Below are 19,122 nucleotides of genomic sequence, written 5' to 3'. Positions count from 1 at the left end.
GCATGAACATAATCACAAGATTGACTGGGACAACGCCACTGTTGTCGCCAAAGAAAAGAATGTGTCATCCCGACGGCTGCTAGAATCTCTAATCATTCAATCGACGCCAGCTACAATGAACCGGACACCAGGGACTATGCCTGCCGTTTACGCTCGTTCATTACGTCACATGCTGGCTATATAAGTGACGACGATTTCTTGTCCAACTCGGTGAACAAGGAACCCGTACGCAGTTCCGAAACGTCAGATTATTCATCAGACTTGGTCAGTGACCGTAATTCCTTTGAGCCATCCATATACGAAGCAAGCAAAACAGAGAGCCCCCTAGTCATTTTTCCTTCATGGCATCTGCTTCCCATTGGATTCAACCTCTTGTTCAACAGCATCTGCCAAAGCAGTGCTGTCTCAAATTGGTCAGCATTAAATATTGCTGACGACGCAAAAAGTGGTCGCATCTCTGTTGGGAGAAACGTACTTGCAGGGGCATGGCGTGGTGCAAAGTTACGTGTATTTAATGTGGCAGTGAATGAAAGTTCGAAGTAAGGTTAGTACATTGCTGTACTTTCTCACGGAATTTGCAAGGGGATTTTTTGCCTGTCCAATATAGACAATAATTCAATATGTCCGAGTTTGATATATCTAGAATCAGCTGTATTAAAGGGGGACGTGACAACGAAATGGTGAATTCGGGCAAAATTTTTTATTCCTTTATTTAATTCTTTTTTCTGTGTTCCTCAGACCTTCTTTTATCATGTTGCAAAATATTATAACAAAATGTGCTGTAGAAATTGACCAATTCACACTTTCCAAGCGTACTACAGTGCACTCCACTTACAGTGATACCACATATAACGTATCATTTGGAACGAGCTGACTTCGGAGTGTCAACTCATACGTTAGGGCTATGAGAAAATAAACCATAAACATAAAGTTATACCTCAATATAATGAAGTATTTAACTTTTCATAACCTCTTGTCCATAAAACACCATGTAATTAGAACCTCAATATAACAAAGTGTGTTTGTTTGCGATTTCAATATAATGAAATATCGCTTCCGCAGCAAAGGAATGACGAGACAACAAATAGAAACTTCTATGGGCTCAGATGGTCAAATGATTGAATTACAAGTGGCTGCTTGCAAATGCACCTTTCAAATAGGGTGCAGCGTGACATGAGTGACTGACGAAGTGAAGCTGCATCATGTTCCGTATAAAGTCCAAGTGCGATAAAATCCTAGCGATAATGCGATCAAGTGCGCGCGAAGGGTTGGGGCGTGAGGTGGCATGCATTGCGATTTCTGGCGCGCGTCTCCGCTTTGGCGGCGTATAGCTGTAAGTGCGGCTGAGTGCATATGCAGTTGTGCACCCATTTCTTTTTATTGGGCCCTGAAGACCGAAGTATTACAGAGGGGAGTGGGTAAAAAACATACACAAGTAGATAACAAAGCAGCAAGAAATGGCTAGTTATTACAGCAAAATTGATTAGCTAATTGTATCTGGGAGTGATGATGTCTGATAAGGCCGAACAAAATTTTGAGTTGTCCTTTATTGCGACATCTGCGCCAGGAAGGTGTTTCCGTTCCCAAGAGCTCCTAGGAATAAATGATTCATTACAGGTTCTGGTGCGGCATTGAATGATTCCAACCTTATGGCTATGATCAATGCGAGAGGAAGTGTAGGTAGGAGATGATATAAGGTATAGAGGTATATGCTGCGTGGGCAAAAATTGGGTGTGCTGAGATGGCGTGGCATTATGTAAGCTATCTTCCCGTGCGTTTAGTATTGGAGATTGCATAATCTCAAGTTTCAGTGACCCGTTTGAGCGAGAGGCAGATAAAGCATTCGCTCCCTGTTGCTGGCGCTTTTCATCATAGTGTCATCCCAGTTCACGTGACGCTACCAGCTGTGGGGCGGAGCTCACGCGAAAACGTGGCTGTCTTAATTTGTGCTGCCTATGTGAAGCTATTGTCGACGTGGCATAAAACCATATCATTTGTCGCCGACTCCCAAATTCATCAAAATGAATTGTTTTCTCATTCAAATTTGCTTTTTGCAATTGCCTGATAATTCGGAAAATTCTGTGGCCCCTTTCCATGTAAGAAAGATCGATCGGTGACTGTACTTATCTGCATAAAAGGGAGCATTTCAATACAACGAAATTTTGATATAATGAAGCAAATTGCAGATTTTACCTACTACATTATAGCGAGGTCTAACTGTGTAGCGATACATTATTCACCGCATATTGGATATAGCGATCAACATTTTGTTTTCTAGACTATGTTTTCCATGCAGAATAATCGTGAAATTTGCATTCCAAAGCTTCCCTTAAACAAACGATACTGAGACGGGGCGATATGTTTGCCTACACGAGTCCATATCTTCAGCCATTAACCGCGCACCTCGACCCGCCTGCGCGCCACTTGCGAAAGCCACAAAGAGCATCGCTAGTTGGCGCAGTGTGCCCCCAGATGGCAGCACTTTACGCGTCGCCCACGATTGAGGAAAGAAAAAAAAATGCAAGAAGCAAAGTGGCGCCCACCCGTTGCCCATTCTCAGCAAGGGCCGAAATGCGCCATGGAAGCAGCAGCAGTGGACAGCCTGTTGATAGAACAAAGTGTTGTATCGCTTCAGACGAAGCTGCAAATTTTGCAAGGCACAAAGAAATTACGAGCTCGCGCAAGAGTGCTGCGATCATGACGGCTGCTACCAGGGCCCAACACCAAATCTGGCTATTTAACAGGTACCCGAAGGAGATCAAGCACAGCAAGATAGCAAGGCAGTAGAAGCCGGCTATGCACATTGTGTCCCCACAGCCACTCATGTACTGTATTTACCTCAATCCGACACAAACCTTTTTTCGAAGAAAATGGATCCGAAAATTGGCTGCTTGTTAAAATTGAATACGAAACGAAAACCACATTTGCAGTGTTGGCAAGAGCCAGGAGACATTTTCACAACACACCCATCTATGTCGGGGCTTCTGTGACGCCACACTCAGCAACAAACGAGAAGAGAGGGGGTTGACCGAGGGGCCCGATTTTTATTAGTCATATCATAAGAAGCCAACAAACACAGACACCAAGGACAACATAGGGGAAATTACATGTGATTAATAAATTAATGGAAATCAAAGTGGATGAAAAAACAACTTGCTGCAGGTGGGAACCGAACCCACAACCTTCGCATTTCGCGTGCGATGCTCTACCAATTGAGCTACCGCAGCGCTGTTTCCCCATCCACTTTCTTGGGTATTTATGTGTCATAGTAGAACCTTGGGAGTGTTAGCCAGCACCACCACTCGTAGACCTTGGCGGCGGACGTGGAACATCCTTTTTTTGTCTCAGGCGTCAGGAGAACGTGATCTTTTTGGGTGAAGGCAACTGGTCAATAAACCCACACATGCACCTGAAGGCATCAATGTTGCTGGATTCGAGACCCTCGTTATGTAATAAACGAGAAGAGAGGGGGTTGACCAAGGGGCCCGATTTTTATTGCTTATATATATATATATATATATATATATATATATATACACACACAGTTAATCCTTGATATTGTACAAGTGACAGCCACTCAGTGCAATTCAGTGCAACATGCTAGACATGTTGGGTTGCTCCCTAAAGAAGACGACAACGAAGGTGCCAGGACAGCTTCATAAGAGATCTATAGCGTAGACCGAAGTTTTTTGTGGTTTTGTCTGTGACAAACTGGTGTTGTTGCTGGGTACGCATCTACGTACTCTGACCCCCAGGAACTGAAAGCGGACAACCTACTCAAAAGCCGACGGCTTCAATGACTGCCCCCGGAATACGGCCTGCAAGATCTGCTGAGGATGTCGACCACAACTGCAAGTCAGACAAAGGAGACATATGGTATGGGACAGCCTCTTGTGTCGCTGGTTCTCCACACACCACGCTGGCCGTGGCTGTTCCACGGTGAGCCTTTTGAGGACGTGAAAGACTGGCTTGATGACTTAGTCCATGGGGCCGACGTCAATTATTGGGATGAACAGAAAAAGCTAAGGAACGTGGACTTCGCCCTAGAGGACTCTGCCTGAACGTGGTTCGCTAACCACAAGCCATCCATCTCCACGTGGCAAGAATTACAATGGCAGATACGCAATATGTACAGCAGTCCCGAAAGAAAAGAGCGATCAGAGCAAGCCCTTCAGAGTAGGGTTCAAAAGCTGAACGAAAGCGTAGCCATGTTCGTAGATTACATGTCGTGGCTTTTCAAGCAGGCTGACCTTGGCATGATAGAAGTGAAGAAGGTCCGCCTGCTGACACGTGCAGGGAAAGAGCAGCTGTTTGCTGGACTGATGCGAAGGCCTCCAGCTATAGTAACCGAGTTCATCAGTTAGGTGACAACAATTGAGTGAGCCCTTCAGCAACGCTCCTCGGTCTACGATTGCCAAATCAGCTTGGGATCAGCATCTGCTCTCATTGCCCTATGACACTGATGTGCTTCGAGAGCTTGTGCATAGTGTCATGCGTGAGGAGCTAGATCATCATTTCATCATCATTTATTGTCTCTTAAGGACCCCTTTCAGGGTATTACATAAGGGGGGGGAACAAAATCATCAATAAACACTATGGTCATGATTATACAATCGTTAACTTATTTGTACAATGGTAAACAAAACTTAGTATACATGCTAGTAGACGATGGGCAACTACAGGGATCGACTACAGGGAGTGCGATTTCAGCTGACCGTAACATCCCTCATAGATATCGTCCGCGAAGAAGTCCGGCAGGCGGCACAGCCATTCGTGCAAACCAGACCTGAAGCCGCCCCCGTACTTACTTGTGCGCAAGCAGTGAGGCTACCTGCGCAGCCCGTGAACCACCGTAACCTGCCTTCTTCTGAAGAACCGCTGTGCCACTTCCAGGGCCAAGCTTCATATACAAATATGTACGAGTCCACGAGCCCCCGAATCAACATGCGAAAGTCAGACATGTGGTGCAAACCTGACTATCAGCCACTCTGCTTCAGTGTGGTGAAGCGGGCCACTTGTACCGTGCCTGCTACTACCGAAGAATAGGACTCCAGGGCTATCACCCTGGCGCTCATCGCCCACATGAGTCAGAGCGCCCGAGAGAAATCCAGCAATATCTGGCCAGTCAACATTCGTCACCGTACGTGCAGTTCCCACCATTTTAACAGTCCCTGCCAACGACCCGATCTCCGTCTCCGCAGAGGCGCCAGTCACGATCACCACCTCCTCAACAATCGGTATCACCTCGACGATCGGAGCCACTACACTACGTTCTCCGCTTCTGTGGGCAATGAGCCCAGGAGCCCAAGTCGGGGAAACGTAAGAATAGCGAGCTCAGGGGGTGGGGCAGCTGTCCAGTGCACTTCGAAAGATACTCCGCTGCGACACCCCGACGACGTCGTCGACGCTAACGTTGACGACAACGGTGACTGCGTACCTTCAGCACCTTCTTTCGAAAACCGTGAACCCGTTTCAGCCGACATACTCATTTCTTCATAGATAACCAACCGGTAACTGCTCTTGTCGATACTGAAGCCGAATATTCTGTTATGAGCGGACAACTGGCTACTGCATTTCGCAAGATGCTGACACTGTGGCCAGGACCTAAGCTCTGTACAGCCGGCAGTCATGTTCTCATGTCGATCGGCAAATGCACTGCGAGGGTACAAATTTGTGAGGCCACATTTGTTGTTTCATTTATTATACTGGCAGAGTGCTCTAGTCAGGTCATACTCGGCATGGACTTTCTTTGGGAGTACGGCGCAGTCATAAACCTTTGCGAGTTGCTACTCACTTTTTCCAGCAAACACGCAACTCATTCGGACGACTATTGCCCACAGTCCACGGTGTTACGCGTTTCAGGTGACTGCGCTACTTTACCACCACGGAGTGCTACGTTGATCGCCGTAGAAACATGATGATGATCCTCTCCATCTCGTAATCACTGAAGGCAATCTGTCAGTCTTGTTGGCCCAACAGGCTTGTGTAGCCCGCGGCATCTTGCAGCTGTCGTCACGGACTGCTCAGATTTTAGTGACCAATTTCAGTCGTGAATTCCAGCACTTCGTCCCACGAACTGCCATCGCCTATTTGGAGCTAGTCTGTGACTCTCCTGCTAGTTTAACTGTAGGACACAATGTTCGAGATTCGAACTGTGACGTACCAGCCAATAGCAAAATTGATGTGAATTCTAAATTATCAGGTGAACAACAAGCTAGCATTTGAAGTCTTTTACAGTCTTTTGCGGACTGTTTCGCTTCAGCATCGAAGGTCAACCAAACGGCTATTAGGAAACACAGAACTATTACAAATCCCAATGAAAGACCTGTGCGCACCGTGCCTACCATGTTTCTTGTAAAGAGCAAGATGCCATCCGAAATCGAAGTCCAACAAATGCTTGCTGACGACATCATACAGCCCTCCACCAGTCCATGAGCGTCACCTGTGGTTCTGGTGAAAAAGAAAGCCAGTAGAACGCGTTTTTGCGTTGGCTATCGCAAGCTTAACAATGTTACGAAGAAGGACGTTTATCCCCTTCCTTGCATCAGCGATTCTTTAGACCGCCTTCAACATGCCTGATACTTCTCATCGATGGACGTTTGCAGCGGCTACTGGCAAATAGAGGTTGATGACCGTGACCATGAGAAAACTGCATTTATTATGCCTGACAGACTTTACGAATTCAAGGTCCTTCCTTTCAGATTGCGCTCTGCAGCTGCTACTTTTAAGCGCATGATGGATACAGCTCTATCAGGTCTCAAGTGGCAGTCATGCCTTGTCTATTTAGATGATATCATGTTTTCAGAAACTTTTGAGCAGCACCTCCAGCGTTTAAAAGCAGTTCTCGACGCAATTCGTACTGCTGGCCTGTCTTTAAAGCCTGAATAATGCCATCTCGGGTATGATGAACTCAAATTTTTAGGCCATGTTGTCAGCTACGAAGGCATTTGACCAGACCCCGACAAAACCATTGCTGTTGCTTCGTTTCCAGCACCTTCAAACAAACATGGACTCCGCCGTTTTCCATGGCTTTGCGCATTTTATAGATGCTTCGTGGCTAACTTTTCAAGGATAGCCAAACCTTTGTAATGGTTAACAAAGGATAATGTTCCATTTGTCTAGGAGCAGGACCAACAAGAGGTCTTCTGTGAACGCCAGAAACGTCTGCACACACATCCAGTTCTAGGACACTTTGACGAAGACGGTTACACCGAGTGGCACATGGATGCCAGCAACGTGGGGCCTTGGTGCCGCCCTCGTACTGTGGCAAGATGGAGCCGAGCGCGTCATTGCGTATGCAAGCCACACTTTGTCTTCAGATGAAAGGAACTATTCCACTGCGGAGAAGGAATGCTTGGCTGTTGTATGGGCACTTGCTAAGTTCCAACCACATTTGTACGGCCGATCGTTTTGATTTGTGACAGATCACCATTCATTGTGCTGGCTCGCCAATCTGAAGGATCCGTCTGGCCGTCTTGCACACTGGAGTTTTTGCTTGCAAAAATACAATATGATGATAGTGTTCAAGGCCAGGCTTAAACAAACCGACGCCGACTGCCTGTCGCGTGCTCCACTTCAACCATCGCCATTCAACGTTGATGAAAAAGACGCATTTCTTTCCATTATCACAGTATCAGAAATCGGCAAGAAACAGCGCGATGATTCAGAACTCCGGCCTCTCATCAACTACCTTGAGAACCGTCTACCAGAGCTGCCTCGTATGTTCGTCCGCAAGTTATCGTTTTTTTCTCCGTCACTGAGACGTCACATATCAACCCGGTGACAAAGTATGGGTGTGGACACCGATTCGCCAGCATGGTCGGTTGGAGAAACTTTTGCGCCACTACTTTGAACCTTATAGCATCGTTCAACAACTTGGCGCCGTCACATATGAAGTGATTCCTGAAGCAAAAGGCACCACTCGCCATCCCCGACACCCATGCCTGTCTGATGTCATTCACGTCTCTAGGTTGAAGCTATACTACTCCCGCTGACCGCAAAGCTATACGCCTCTCTCACCATCTGCGTCTTCCTTAACAGTATCACTGTTGCAATCTCCAGTGCATAAATGTTCCGCATCGAGACGATGCTTCTAGGGAGGGGGGTAATGGCACGACCTTGACACAACTGACAGCCACTCAGCGCAATTCGGGGCAGCATGTTAGGCATGTTGGATTGCTCCCTATAGAAGACAACGACGAAGGGGCCAGGACACCTTCATAAAAGATCTATAGTGTCGACTTGAAGCCTTTCGTGCTTTTGTCTGTGACTATATAATGAAACCAGCAAAATTGTCAGTTTTCTTCATTAAATTGAAGTTCATCTTTCTATGCAAATAAGTAGTTGCAAACAGATTCTTCTTAGTTGGAAGAGGCCACAAAATTTTACGAACTATTAGGCAATCAAAAAAAGCAAATTTGAATTAGAAAAAAAATTCTGTAAATTTGAGAGGCAGCGATGAAAAATATGGTTTCCTGCTGTGTCATCGATATAGTCACATCAGAGGTGCGAAGAGAAGCCAGCCACGTTTTTGTGTCCACTCGGCCCCCGCAGCTGATAGTGCCACCTGCAGTAAGACGATGCTATCATGAAAGCAGTGACAGCGGGGATTGAACAATTCATCTGTCCCTGTCATGCTTCTCCTAAACTCAATATTGTGCAATCTCCAGTACAATATACGCAGGAAGACAGCGCATATGATGCTATGCCATCTCAGGACACCCGCTCTTTGAGCAAAGGGCAGATTACTTCTAAAACAAGCTGCACAGCTGCTTATGCACTGTGGAGATGGGTTTGCACAAGGCTCACCCTACGAGCGTTGGTCAGGAAAGGGCACGACATTCCTCCACTCTGCGACCACTCTGCAACGCACAAAGGCGCTATGGCAAGGTTAGCCAACTCTCCGACATGGGTAGAGAAGGCTCTAGAGTCAGATCGCTAACAAATGCGGGTTTATTCACGCAAGCGTGACAGTCACGGTGCTTATGGGCAAAGGCTCACCGCAAGACCGATTGATTACGCACGCCAGCTAGGGCTAACCGGGAAGTGGTCCACCAAGCACGAGAATGAAAAGTCGCGGGAGCAAAGGTCCCATGTAACCAACTCGTTACAGACCGTCTGTGCGACGTGCCTTGCACTCCTGCATTGCTGAGGTTTCTTCGGGTGGTCCAAAAGAACTTTCATCTTCCGCTGCTTGCATCATCTCGTGTTGGGGTTGTGTAACCTAACCATATGAAAACACAAAATCCGCTTTGTTCTTTATACTAACGGTCTGTAATCAGTGTTTCCATTTAAGCCATTTTGTCGCTAGATTTACCAATTTTCTTGTCTGTTAATGACACTTTTCCATTTAGTGATCGGTTGACTATTTCGACGACTTGAATAAACAGTTGGCAACATTTTAGTGACTTAGAAGCTAGAAAAATTGCCTGAAAAATGGCCTTTTAGAATGGAGCTCATTATTCAAAAGCTACGTCGGTGGCCAATAGTCGCTGTATGAAGCATAGGCTCCATCATCATGATAAGTAAGTAAGTAAGTAAGTTTATTTTCCAGGTTCAACTGGAGGGTTTTCTGGCAAAAAGCTGCATGAGCAGCTTGACCATGTCCAGAAAACCCCTGCAAGCAGTAGTACACGAGTGGTAGCGAAATCACACACATGCAATAGTTACAGTCAATAAAGAGAAAACATTCACCAGTTATACATACAGAGTCTAATAATCTATTGGAAAAAACTTTAAACAATGAAATCGAAAATAGAAACGCTCAAACGGTCATACAAATGTTCATAATTAAATAGGAATAATCAAGCAAAACATAAAAAAAGACATAAAATCACATTTCAACAAAATATTTTCGCAGCTCAACCTTGGTATATCCTATTGTGTGTTTATATGTGTTTGAAACATGGGGCAGGTTGTAAGACATCTATAATTTATAGTTAGTATGAAAACGTGGTATATTCCATGTATTAATAGTTCTTGTGTGTATGTTAGCATGACGCATGTCCAAAGATGCCAGAGTCGAATAAAAATCGCCCATGGATGCCGTCAAAAAATACATTTTTTTGTAACTTAAAGTGATACAAATGGTTGAGCCGGACAATGTTATGTGCTTCAAGAGCATACTTGGAGGTAGTTGTATTATCAATATTGGCGATTATTTGAACAATTTTGTTCTGCAGTACGAGCACCTTATTTATGTTAGTTTTGGTCATTGTGGCCCATAATAAATTGCAGTAGTTAATGTTAAAAAAAAGTAACATGTAATTTACATTTTAAAGGTAAAGTTTCATGACATCGCGATAGAACCCCACAGATGGAAGAGAGTTTCTTGCAGACAAAGTCAGTATGGGCATCCCAGTTTAAATAACAGGAAACATATGCTCCAAGTATCTTGTGCACTTCAACTATCTCTATTTGGTGATCTTCAAAGTGAAGCATGCAATGCGGTACTATTGGTTTGTTTCTTGCACGAAATATTATAGCCTTGGACTTTGTAGGATTAATTCTTAATTTATTCATCCTTGACCACCTAGACAATTTAATCAGTAGGTCATTACATTTCACCATTAAATCATTAAGGTTAGGGCCTGAAAGAAATATTGTGCTATCATCCGCATATATTACAAAATCAATGGAAGGATCTATGCTTACGATATCATTTATGTACGTATTGAACAAAAGGGGTCCCAATATGCTCCTTTGTGGCACACCACAACTGATAGGCAAAAGAGATAAAAGTTCATTATCTAATGACACCGACTGGCTTCTGTTTTGGTGATATCCTTCAAGCAATGTGTGTGGTCTACCACGGATTCCGTACATTTTAAGTTTGTTAACAAGAATTGTATGATTTAAGCAGTAAAAAGCTTTACTAAAATCAAGGAAAAGGCCCACCGTATACAAGTTCTTATTAATATTGTTGAAAATTATTTCCTTCATTGTTAATATTGCTGTTTCTGTAGATTTACCAGTTCTGAAACCAAATTGTGACTCAGATATTACCTTATGTTTGTCAGAAAACTTACTTATTCCTGAAGAAATGACTTTTTCCACACCTTTGGAAAGCACAGGGAGTACTGAAATCGGTCTGTAATTTGTTGGTACATTTTGGTCGCCCCCTTTAAGAATGACAGATACTTTTGCAGTTTTCATTGCGTTGGGAAAAACACCGCGCTCAAATGCAAGATTGCAGATGTGTGAAATCAAGGGACAAATTATTGGCAACACATATTTCAATGGTTTCATCTGCATACTGTTGATATCTAAGGCTTTGCTGTTACTAATTCCCATGTCCACGTTATAAACTTCATGTGCATCAGTAGGCTCGAAAAAGCAATGGTTGCCTTCACATTGGCAGTCTTCACTTTGTAATTGTGTTTCGAAGCACAGTGGTCGATCAGTCTTCCTATTGTGTTCACAAAATTGTTTTCTTATTCTCTACAAACCGATTTGAGTGGGTTAAAACTCTGCCGGTTCTGAGGCATCATTTAAGTGCACTCGATTAAAGTACATTCGCTAGCATAGCAGTCAGTGATCTCCCAACATCAATTGGAATAAATTTTGTGTTCAGGTAGACTATAAAGGCGTAGACTTTGGAGCGTTTGAGTTAGTCCACATAAATCTGAACAGATTGCTTCTGTTTCTGATCGCTTTCCGACCAGTTAATACTTTATGGCGGCTTTTAGGTAGATCAAAGGCGGAAACATAGTACTTGACCTGTATAAAGCTCAGGTAATTGTCATCGGCGTCTTAACAAAATGTGGGCAAGACATCAGTTCTATCACGAATGTTGAGATCGAGAAATATTTAGGGAAAATGTAGACTAAGAGCCTTTTCATGTTAGGAAATCTAGTTTATTTGTGTTCCTTTGAATCCTGTTTTATTTGCAATCTTCCAATCTGAAAGTAAGCACAGAATTTCAACTGTCACTATCTGTCACATAAATACATTAGTACGATATCAACATGAGTTTATTAAAGTTTTTTATTCATCTACTCAGACAACGGAAACTGTTCATGATTTTACAGTTGTAATCAATAATGGTAACCAAACTGATGCAATTTTTTATGGATTTCAACAGAGCATATGAGAAAGTTTCCCACAAAAAGATACTTTATAAACTAAATGAAGTCCTCAAAAACACATTTGATACCCTGGCTGTCAGCAAACCTAATAAACTGGCAGCAATATGTTGTTCAGAAAGGGCACTCTTCGGAACGACGTTCAGGAGTACGTTCCCATAACAAGACGATTTGCCTCGTCCCAGAAAAGGTGGTTACAGTAAGCCTGGAGGACATCGACCTGTCAAGCGTGAGAAGTGTTGAAGCGGGCGTCCCCATGTCAACATGGGGATGCCCTCTTCTCTGAAACGGCGTCACCCTTTTATTCCCCAAGCTGACACAAAGGGATGGACGAAGAGACGACAAACTGAAGGGCAGGAGGCCGTCTGCGACAGAGCCTTGCGAATGCACTAATGCTTCCACAGGCTCCCCGGGAAGACGTCAGCAACCACAAGACCACAAGGAGTAATTAAGGTCGTCTTAGCCCCTGTGTGATTGACCTGTCAAGTCTGAGAAGTGTTCAAGCAGGCATCCCCATGTTGACATAATTTCTCTCTTCTCCGAAATGGTGTCAACCCTTTTTCCCAGAGCTGACACAAAAAGGCGCGGGAAGAGAAGGCAAACCGAAGGACGGGAGCTCAACGGCAGAAGAAGACGTCGATGAGCACAAGACCGCCAGGGGTTAGGCCGTGCTGGCCCCGTGTTAACCAGAGCCGCTCGAAACTCAGATGAGAGTCACCACCATGTACCAATGAAGTGAATACAATTTTTCCAACTTTTTTTTATCATCACGATGTCCGGCTTCGGCGTTGTTTCCTGATTCTTGCGGTGAAGACCCACATCACCAGGTTGAGATCATATCAGTAGACTCTGGCATTCTACAGGGATCTGTGCTTGGGCCGCTTTTATTTCTCATATTCATTGACAAAGTAACAGGTATTTCAGCTAAAATGAAATTGTACGCTGACAGTTGTGTTGTTGCTAGGAGATTAGAAGTTGCTCTGACTGAGAAAAGCTGAATCGTGACTTTTGGAAATTTAATATCAAATCTGGCAAGCGGACACCTGTCCTCTCTCCAAAGGGCTATAACATTATCAACCCCTCATGTTGGGTTGCTAGCCTATAACACTGTTGTCTTACCATTAGTAGAGCATCTTCTGTAATCTGCCACTCTTTGAGTAAAATTGATAATGACAAAACAGAAAATACAAGAAAGAATTATGTCAGCTTTACATATAATGGTTGGGGTGCTCTTCGATTAAAGCTCTTTTTGCCAAGGCTAATTACCTGCCCAGTCTCAGAGGAATCTCTATTCCCGTATTAATCTTTACCGGGCAACTCATGGGCACTACAACACTGATACATCAAAAGTGTCCTTTGTTATCCAAATATGCCACCAGACAAAGGCATAATTTAACCGTTACTCCCTTTTGCACATGCATTAATTGCTTCAAGTACTCCTTCTTTCCTAGAGTTGTTAATGGTTGGAACAGTGCTACTAATGATAAAGTTCTTCAGCCAAATGTTGCCTCTTTTGTTTCGAAACTAGTGTGCTGAAATCGTGTTTTTTCTTTTATATGCTGTGCCTTGTGTCTGTATTTCACATCTGGCAGCTTTTACGATTTTATCGTAAAATAGTAGATTTCGAAAGTTTGGTTATGATTGTTGTATTGGCGGCAATAACTTTACAACTTCTCATTTGCGTCCAATGTAATGTTGCATTGATCTCAACAGCGTGCAAATATATAGTTGTCGAGCGATGTTTCAGAGCCTTATTTTTGGACCCGCTAGATTATTCTGACCTACCGGTGGCAGCGCCATCACTAAAATAGCAAGTGAAATTTCGGCCACGATTCCCTCAATATTTCAATAATAAGCATTTCCATTTTCTGTAATTCAAATGATTTTTGATGCGCAAATAATTTTTGATGTGAATTTTTTAATGCACTGTTGAAGTCTCCCTACAGATAAGTTTTAAAATAAGCTCTGTGCATCTTGACTAATGAAACGACTAGTATACTTGATAAAATTTTGGTATTTCTTGGCCTTGGCAGTAGTACTTTTTGCAAGTCGGGCATTTGTTACATATTTGCAAATGTTGTAATTAGTTTTGTTTTATAATTCGCTCTGCCAAAATTCTATTTGGGATTGCAGTATGAATAAATAAATAAATAAATGGACACAAATTAAAGATAAAGGTTATGTACACTGTTTTGCTATATTCACTGCTTATTGTCACTGCATGGACATTACACAAACCTGAAACGTCTAGATAACCTCACATTAGCTTATAATATGGTGTTCCAAAATGCCTGCATTATTTAAAATTAAATGAAATTCACTTAAATTTGCTAAATGTTAGTGGGAATTTTAGTGACCTTATGTTTCACTTCAGCGACATTCTTGAAAAAGTTTTTACAATACTAGATTGTAATTATTATTTGTGACTGATAATCAGGTCAGTCAACGAGAAAAATAACTCTCACTGAGGCATTTTGCAGCCTCAGCAAGAGTTATATATATCTATATATCGAGAGAGGGAGGCTTGCCCCCCTCCCCCCACTCATGAAATAGTTGGTACGCCACTGGTGCAGGCATCACTGGCATCCTGGGGCATCCTGGCATCGCTCTCATTTTTGCAGGCCACTCACCTCAGTGTCCTTTCCAACTATCGCGTGCCTCATAATCAAATGCCATTTTGGCACTCCCTGCTACAAAATTTGCTGCAAAACGCTCTTAGTCATTTCCACTGCTGTATAATTCTTGCCATTCGATATATCATTTATAGGGGCACTTGAAAATGACAGTGCCTTAAATTTTACCTACTCAATAATTTTTGGATAAGCTTTTGTTAGGACGCATTGTTTTTCGTTTTTTTTTTTACCATGACTCGAGCCAGTTGAATCTATTTTTTCTCGTTGTTGAGAGAGCCCTGTGCTGGTGCTGTTGTGGATGACAGAACCCGGTGCCACCCAAGAATGAGTTTTGTGTGGGCATGAAGTTGGAGGCCCAGGACCCACGCAATGTGACCTCCACATGCATCGCAACAGTGGTGGGCATCCAGGGTCCTCGGCTGCGGCTACGCCTCGACGGGGGCGACAACAAGAACGACTTCTGGCGATTGGTCGACTCCCAGGTGAGTGTCGGGTGAACCATCTGGAGCACATGTACAGTCAACGCTTGTTACAACAGACTGACAGCGAAAAAAAGGTCTGTTGTAGCTGAAGTTCGTTCTATCTAAAGTTGGGGTCCTGGTGAAACTTGGTGTACACTGCAGTCTAACTCGCAAATTAATGAAAAATTATAAAAACATGGAAATTAAACAGTAAACCTCGTTAATTCGGATTTCACGGGACTGCAAAAGATGTCCGAATCAACTGAATGTCAAATTATCGAGGGTATCAAGAAAACAATAAAGAAATGCTTACTATGTCAACATGCTTTTATTTACTGAATGAATGACCCATAGGTAGTAAGTTTACATTTTTGCAGGAGAGGGGCTGGGGCCCGACCTGTTTTCTAAACCTGACCCGTATGCAGGGTAACTTGAGCCCATGTAACTTGAGCCAAACATTAAACATATGCAAATGCCACATAGCTGGACAGAACTAAGGTAATTTTGTTTGCCGTCACTTGGAGATGCTCAGATTTTTTTAAATTCCACTTAAATTAGATAATTAGTCTTAATTAATTAATCACCTTCTCAAATACTATAATTAGATCAAAATTATCTGAGGAAACTGTAGAGCAACATGAAAAACTCACCTTTCTGTTGCTCGATACGAGCTACACAAAAGTGTTTTCCGAGCCTGAAAGAAGCCCATGAATACACTCAAAGTGCCTCAAGTAGCCAGTCAGGTGGCAATTTTGTGTGTATTTGCAGGCTTCTTTCATGCTATAAAAAAAAACTAAATGAAATCAAGCTAGCGGGCGACGCGGGATGCCGCCAAAGCGAAACGTGCTGCCCACATTGCGCTGCTAGTAGCAGGGAACGGTGGCGCGTTTGGATTATTGCCTACTAAAAGCGTGCAGTACGCTACCAATGGCACTACACACCACGCGCTGTGAAACAGATAGGTGGAGATGCTTATCGCAATATCGCATTCGGAGATTTGCTGCTACCGGCATAAGAAACTGTGCGCGCTGTCATTGTCACAGGAGATGGGTGGCTATATACTGTTCCTGATCGCGCTCGCCTCATGCCTTTTCTTGTTCGCATGGGATCTAGCGGTGGGAAAACGCATACGATGACAGCCTGCAGCAGAAAAATGTGTGTTTCGGTTATCGCCTATTAAAAGCATGTGCTACACTTCCGACGGCACCACAGACTGTGAAACAGATAGGCGAAGGTGCCTATCGCAGTTAGGACTGGCGGTGATAGCTCTGAATGCCATGTGCGACGATGTCGGAGAAGATTTGCTGGTACCGAAATGAGAGACTGAGTGCACGCCAACACTTTCATGTGAGATTGGCAGGCGAGTATTGCGGTGAAGCTGCCACGGCGTGCAGCTATACATTGTGCTCGATTGTGCACGCCTTGCGAATTTTCTTGTTTACATTGGATCTAGTGGCTGAAAAATGTATCATGCGATTGCAGTTTGGCGACATACTGAACATTGGTGCTGAAAAATTTTGTGTTTCGGGAACGTATGAATGAGGTCCTACTATATATTGTTACAGTGAACGGAAAGAAGGTGACATGAACTAGAGGAAGACGAAGACTGGCCGTTGCCTGAACACCATATACACCAGTTGTAGATAGACATTATTTTACACTTGCGGGCCTGCTTTCTTCCTGCAACATTTTGGTGGAGGTGCGGGGTATCGATCCCCGTACCTCTCCTTACATTTATATATATAACTTTTTAATAACAGTTGCACTTAAGAAACTTTGTGTGACCTCAAAGAATCCTTCACAAAAGTGACGGCCTCATATGAAGTATTTACAAGACCTTGTAGTAGGAGACTGTTTAATTTCACAGCCCGAGTTTCCTCACACCACCAAGATACTGGCGTCTGTCCGGGGTGTAATCTTCCTTTGAGTAATTGTCTTATGCTTCAGAATCACTAATACCGCTTCACCTTTTCGGTGATATTGCAGTGTACTTTTTGTTTTACTCTGAGTCTGAGTATAAGCGCTGCTGTGTATGACTGCTATTGATTCTGATTTCGAGTGGATCCATCTTAGCCTCATTTCGGTTACTGAGTGAATTATTTACATATATATATAATTATATATGAAGTGAAAGATGACATGGATAATATAAATGCTCATAATTTTTATGACCTCTGCATGCAAATGGCAATGTTTCCTACTGTAATAAATGTAAAATATTAGCTTTTTTTTTGTCATGAGTCATTAGTACTGCTTGCTGGAAAGAGAAGCAATACTGAGACACATCATTCATGTGCATTTCACATGCCGTTGATAAAAGACTGCCGAAGGGGTCACTGAAGTCTGCAGGTTTTTATTGCGATTGCAATTATATGGTACACTCCAGGTGCATTTCTGCAGTCGCCGTCAGCATTGCTGTCATCTTCAGTATAAAGTCCAAGGACGATAACTTCATTTCCATGCCCCATATACTGTATGTGTGGTGAAAGCGTGCGAAAATAAGTCGTTGATGGTGTCTCAATCTCGCGCGAGCGCAAGGGAGGTAAGCGGCGAGGAAGCACGCTGTCTTCTGTCGTGCGCAAGGTGCAAGCCACCATTGCAAGATGTATAAGTCAAAGTATATGTATGCATGATGGTGAAGCTCCATAGAAGCGCAAATGGCAGCTTGTGGAAACATGGCTTTACCATCTGCATTTTGCGCGCGCACACACACACAGTCAAAACCCGCTGTAATGAAACCCCATGACTATAAAATTCTCACAACAACAAAATATTTTCATATCCCCGGCGAACACCCTTAGGATTCCATGCATTTCGTACCTCGACAACGAAATGTCACTGTACTGCAATCCCGCATGAATGAAATTTGGCGGACTCCGCATATTACATACTCGTGTAAAACTAGTAGGCTCCAAAATGTGCTCAAATAAATTGCGTAAAATACCACCACATTATACTTGCGTGAGTGCTGGCATTTTTGTTTACAAAAACAACCAAGCACCGGAAGCAATTGCACCGGAAAGGCGGCATGGCCACCATCTTGTTCGTTAATAGCCTACTTGCGCGCCCGAGCACAGCAGACGGCAGAAACATTCACGAGCTACATTGAAGACGTCGTGGACCTGTGTAAACGAGTCAACGCGGCAATGCCCGAAGCTGAGCGAATTCACCATATACTGAAGGGCATCGATGACGGCGCTTTCCAGATGCTTCTAGCCAGGAATCCGCGCACTGTGTCCGAAGTCGTCAGCCTATGCCAAAGTTATGATGAGTTACGGAAGCAACGCGCTTCGACTCGGCGTGCTTTGGGCAGCGACGACTTGGTGGCAAGCCTTGACAGCATGTACGACCCATGCTCATTACTTCAACGGGTCAAGGACTTCGCGCGTGAGGAAGTTGCCCGCCAACTTTCTTTAGTCCCCTTCACTCAGGAGCCCACCTCCCGTCTTCCAAACACGCTCCGCACTCTCATCTCCGAAGCAGTCGCTCAAGTTGTCCCTTCCGCACACCATCAGCCGCCTGCAGCCACGAATCTCAACTCTGCTCTGGCAGTGCAGCCTGTCGCGACTCCTCCCACCTATGCGCAGCCAGTCCTGCCTGTGGCTGCGCCTCTTACGTACGCGCAGGCAGTACGCAGGCCTCCGCCTGCGTCTTTCGCGACCCATTCCCAACCGGTGCCACCGGAAGCCCATGCTGCATCTTGGACCGCACCGCGAGCTAATCCTTGGAGGACGCCTGATAATCGTCCCATCTGCTATTCTTGCTGCACTCCTGGACACGTCGCCCGATATTGCCGACGTCGGCCTCAAGCGTCCGGCGACGCCTCTCGGCCCTTCCAATACGGCAGCCAGCCCTTTCGCCCATACGCCACTCCTTCCCACCAACCGTATGCTCGTGCTGACCTTCCAGAATTTCCTTCGCGTCGCTCGCCATCCCCTCGCCGAC

At 44.3% G+C, this 19,122-nt stretch overlaps 1 protein-coding gene across 3 annotated transcripts in view; it reads left to right on the top strand.

Annotated features, from left to right (window-relative positions):
• LOC142584566 (polycomb protein SCMH1-like) overlaps positions 1-19,122 on the top strand; it is a 389,046-nt gene that overhangs the window by 171,376 nt on the left and 198,548 nt on the right. For all 3 annotated transcript variants that reach the window (XM_075694672.1, XM_075694674.1, XM_075694673.1), the window contains exon 5: positions 15,022-15,198. In XM_075694672.1, the coding sequence (XP_075550787.1) occupies positions 15,022-15,198 (177 nt within the window). The remainder of the gene's footprint in view (positions 1-15,021; positions 15,199-19,122) is intronic.

Source organism: Dermacentor variabilis, chromosome 6 (genome assembly GCF_050947875.1).
Source record: "Dermacentor variabilis isolate Ectoservices chromosome 6, ASM5094787v1, whole genome shotgun sequence".
Classification (NCBI taxonomy): Eukaryota; Metazoa; Arthropoda; class Arachnida; order Ixodida; family Ixodidae; genus Dermacentor; species Dermacentor variabilis.
Note: the sequence above shows the minus strand (reverse complement) of the source record. Positions and strands in the feature narration are given on the sequence as shown.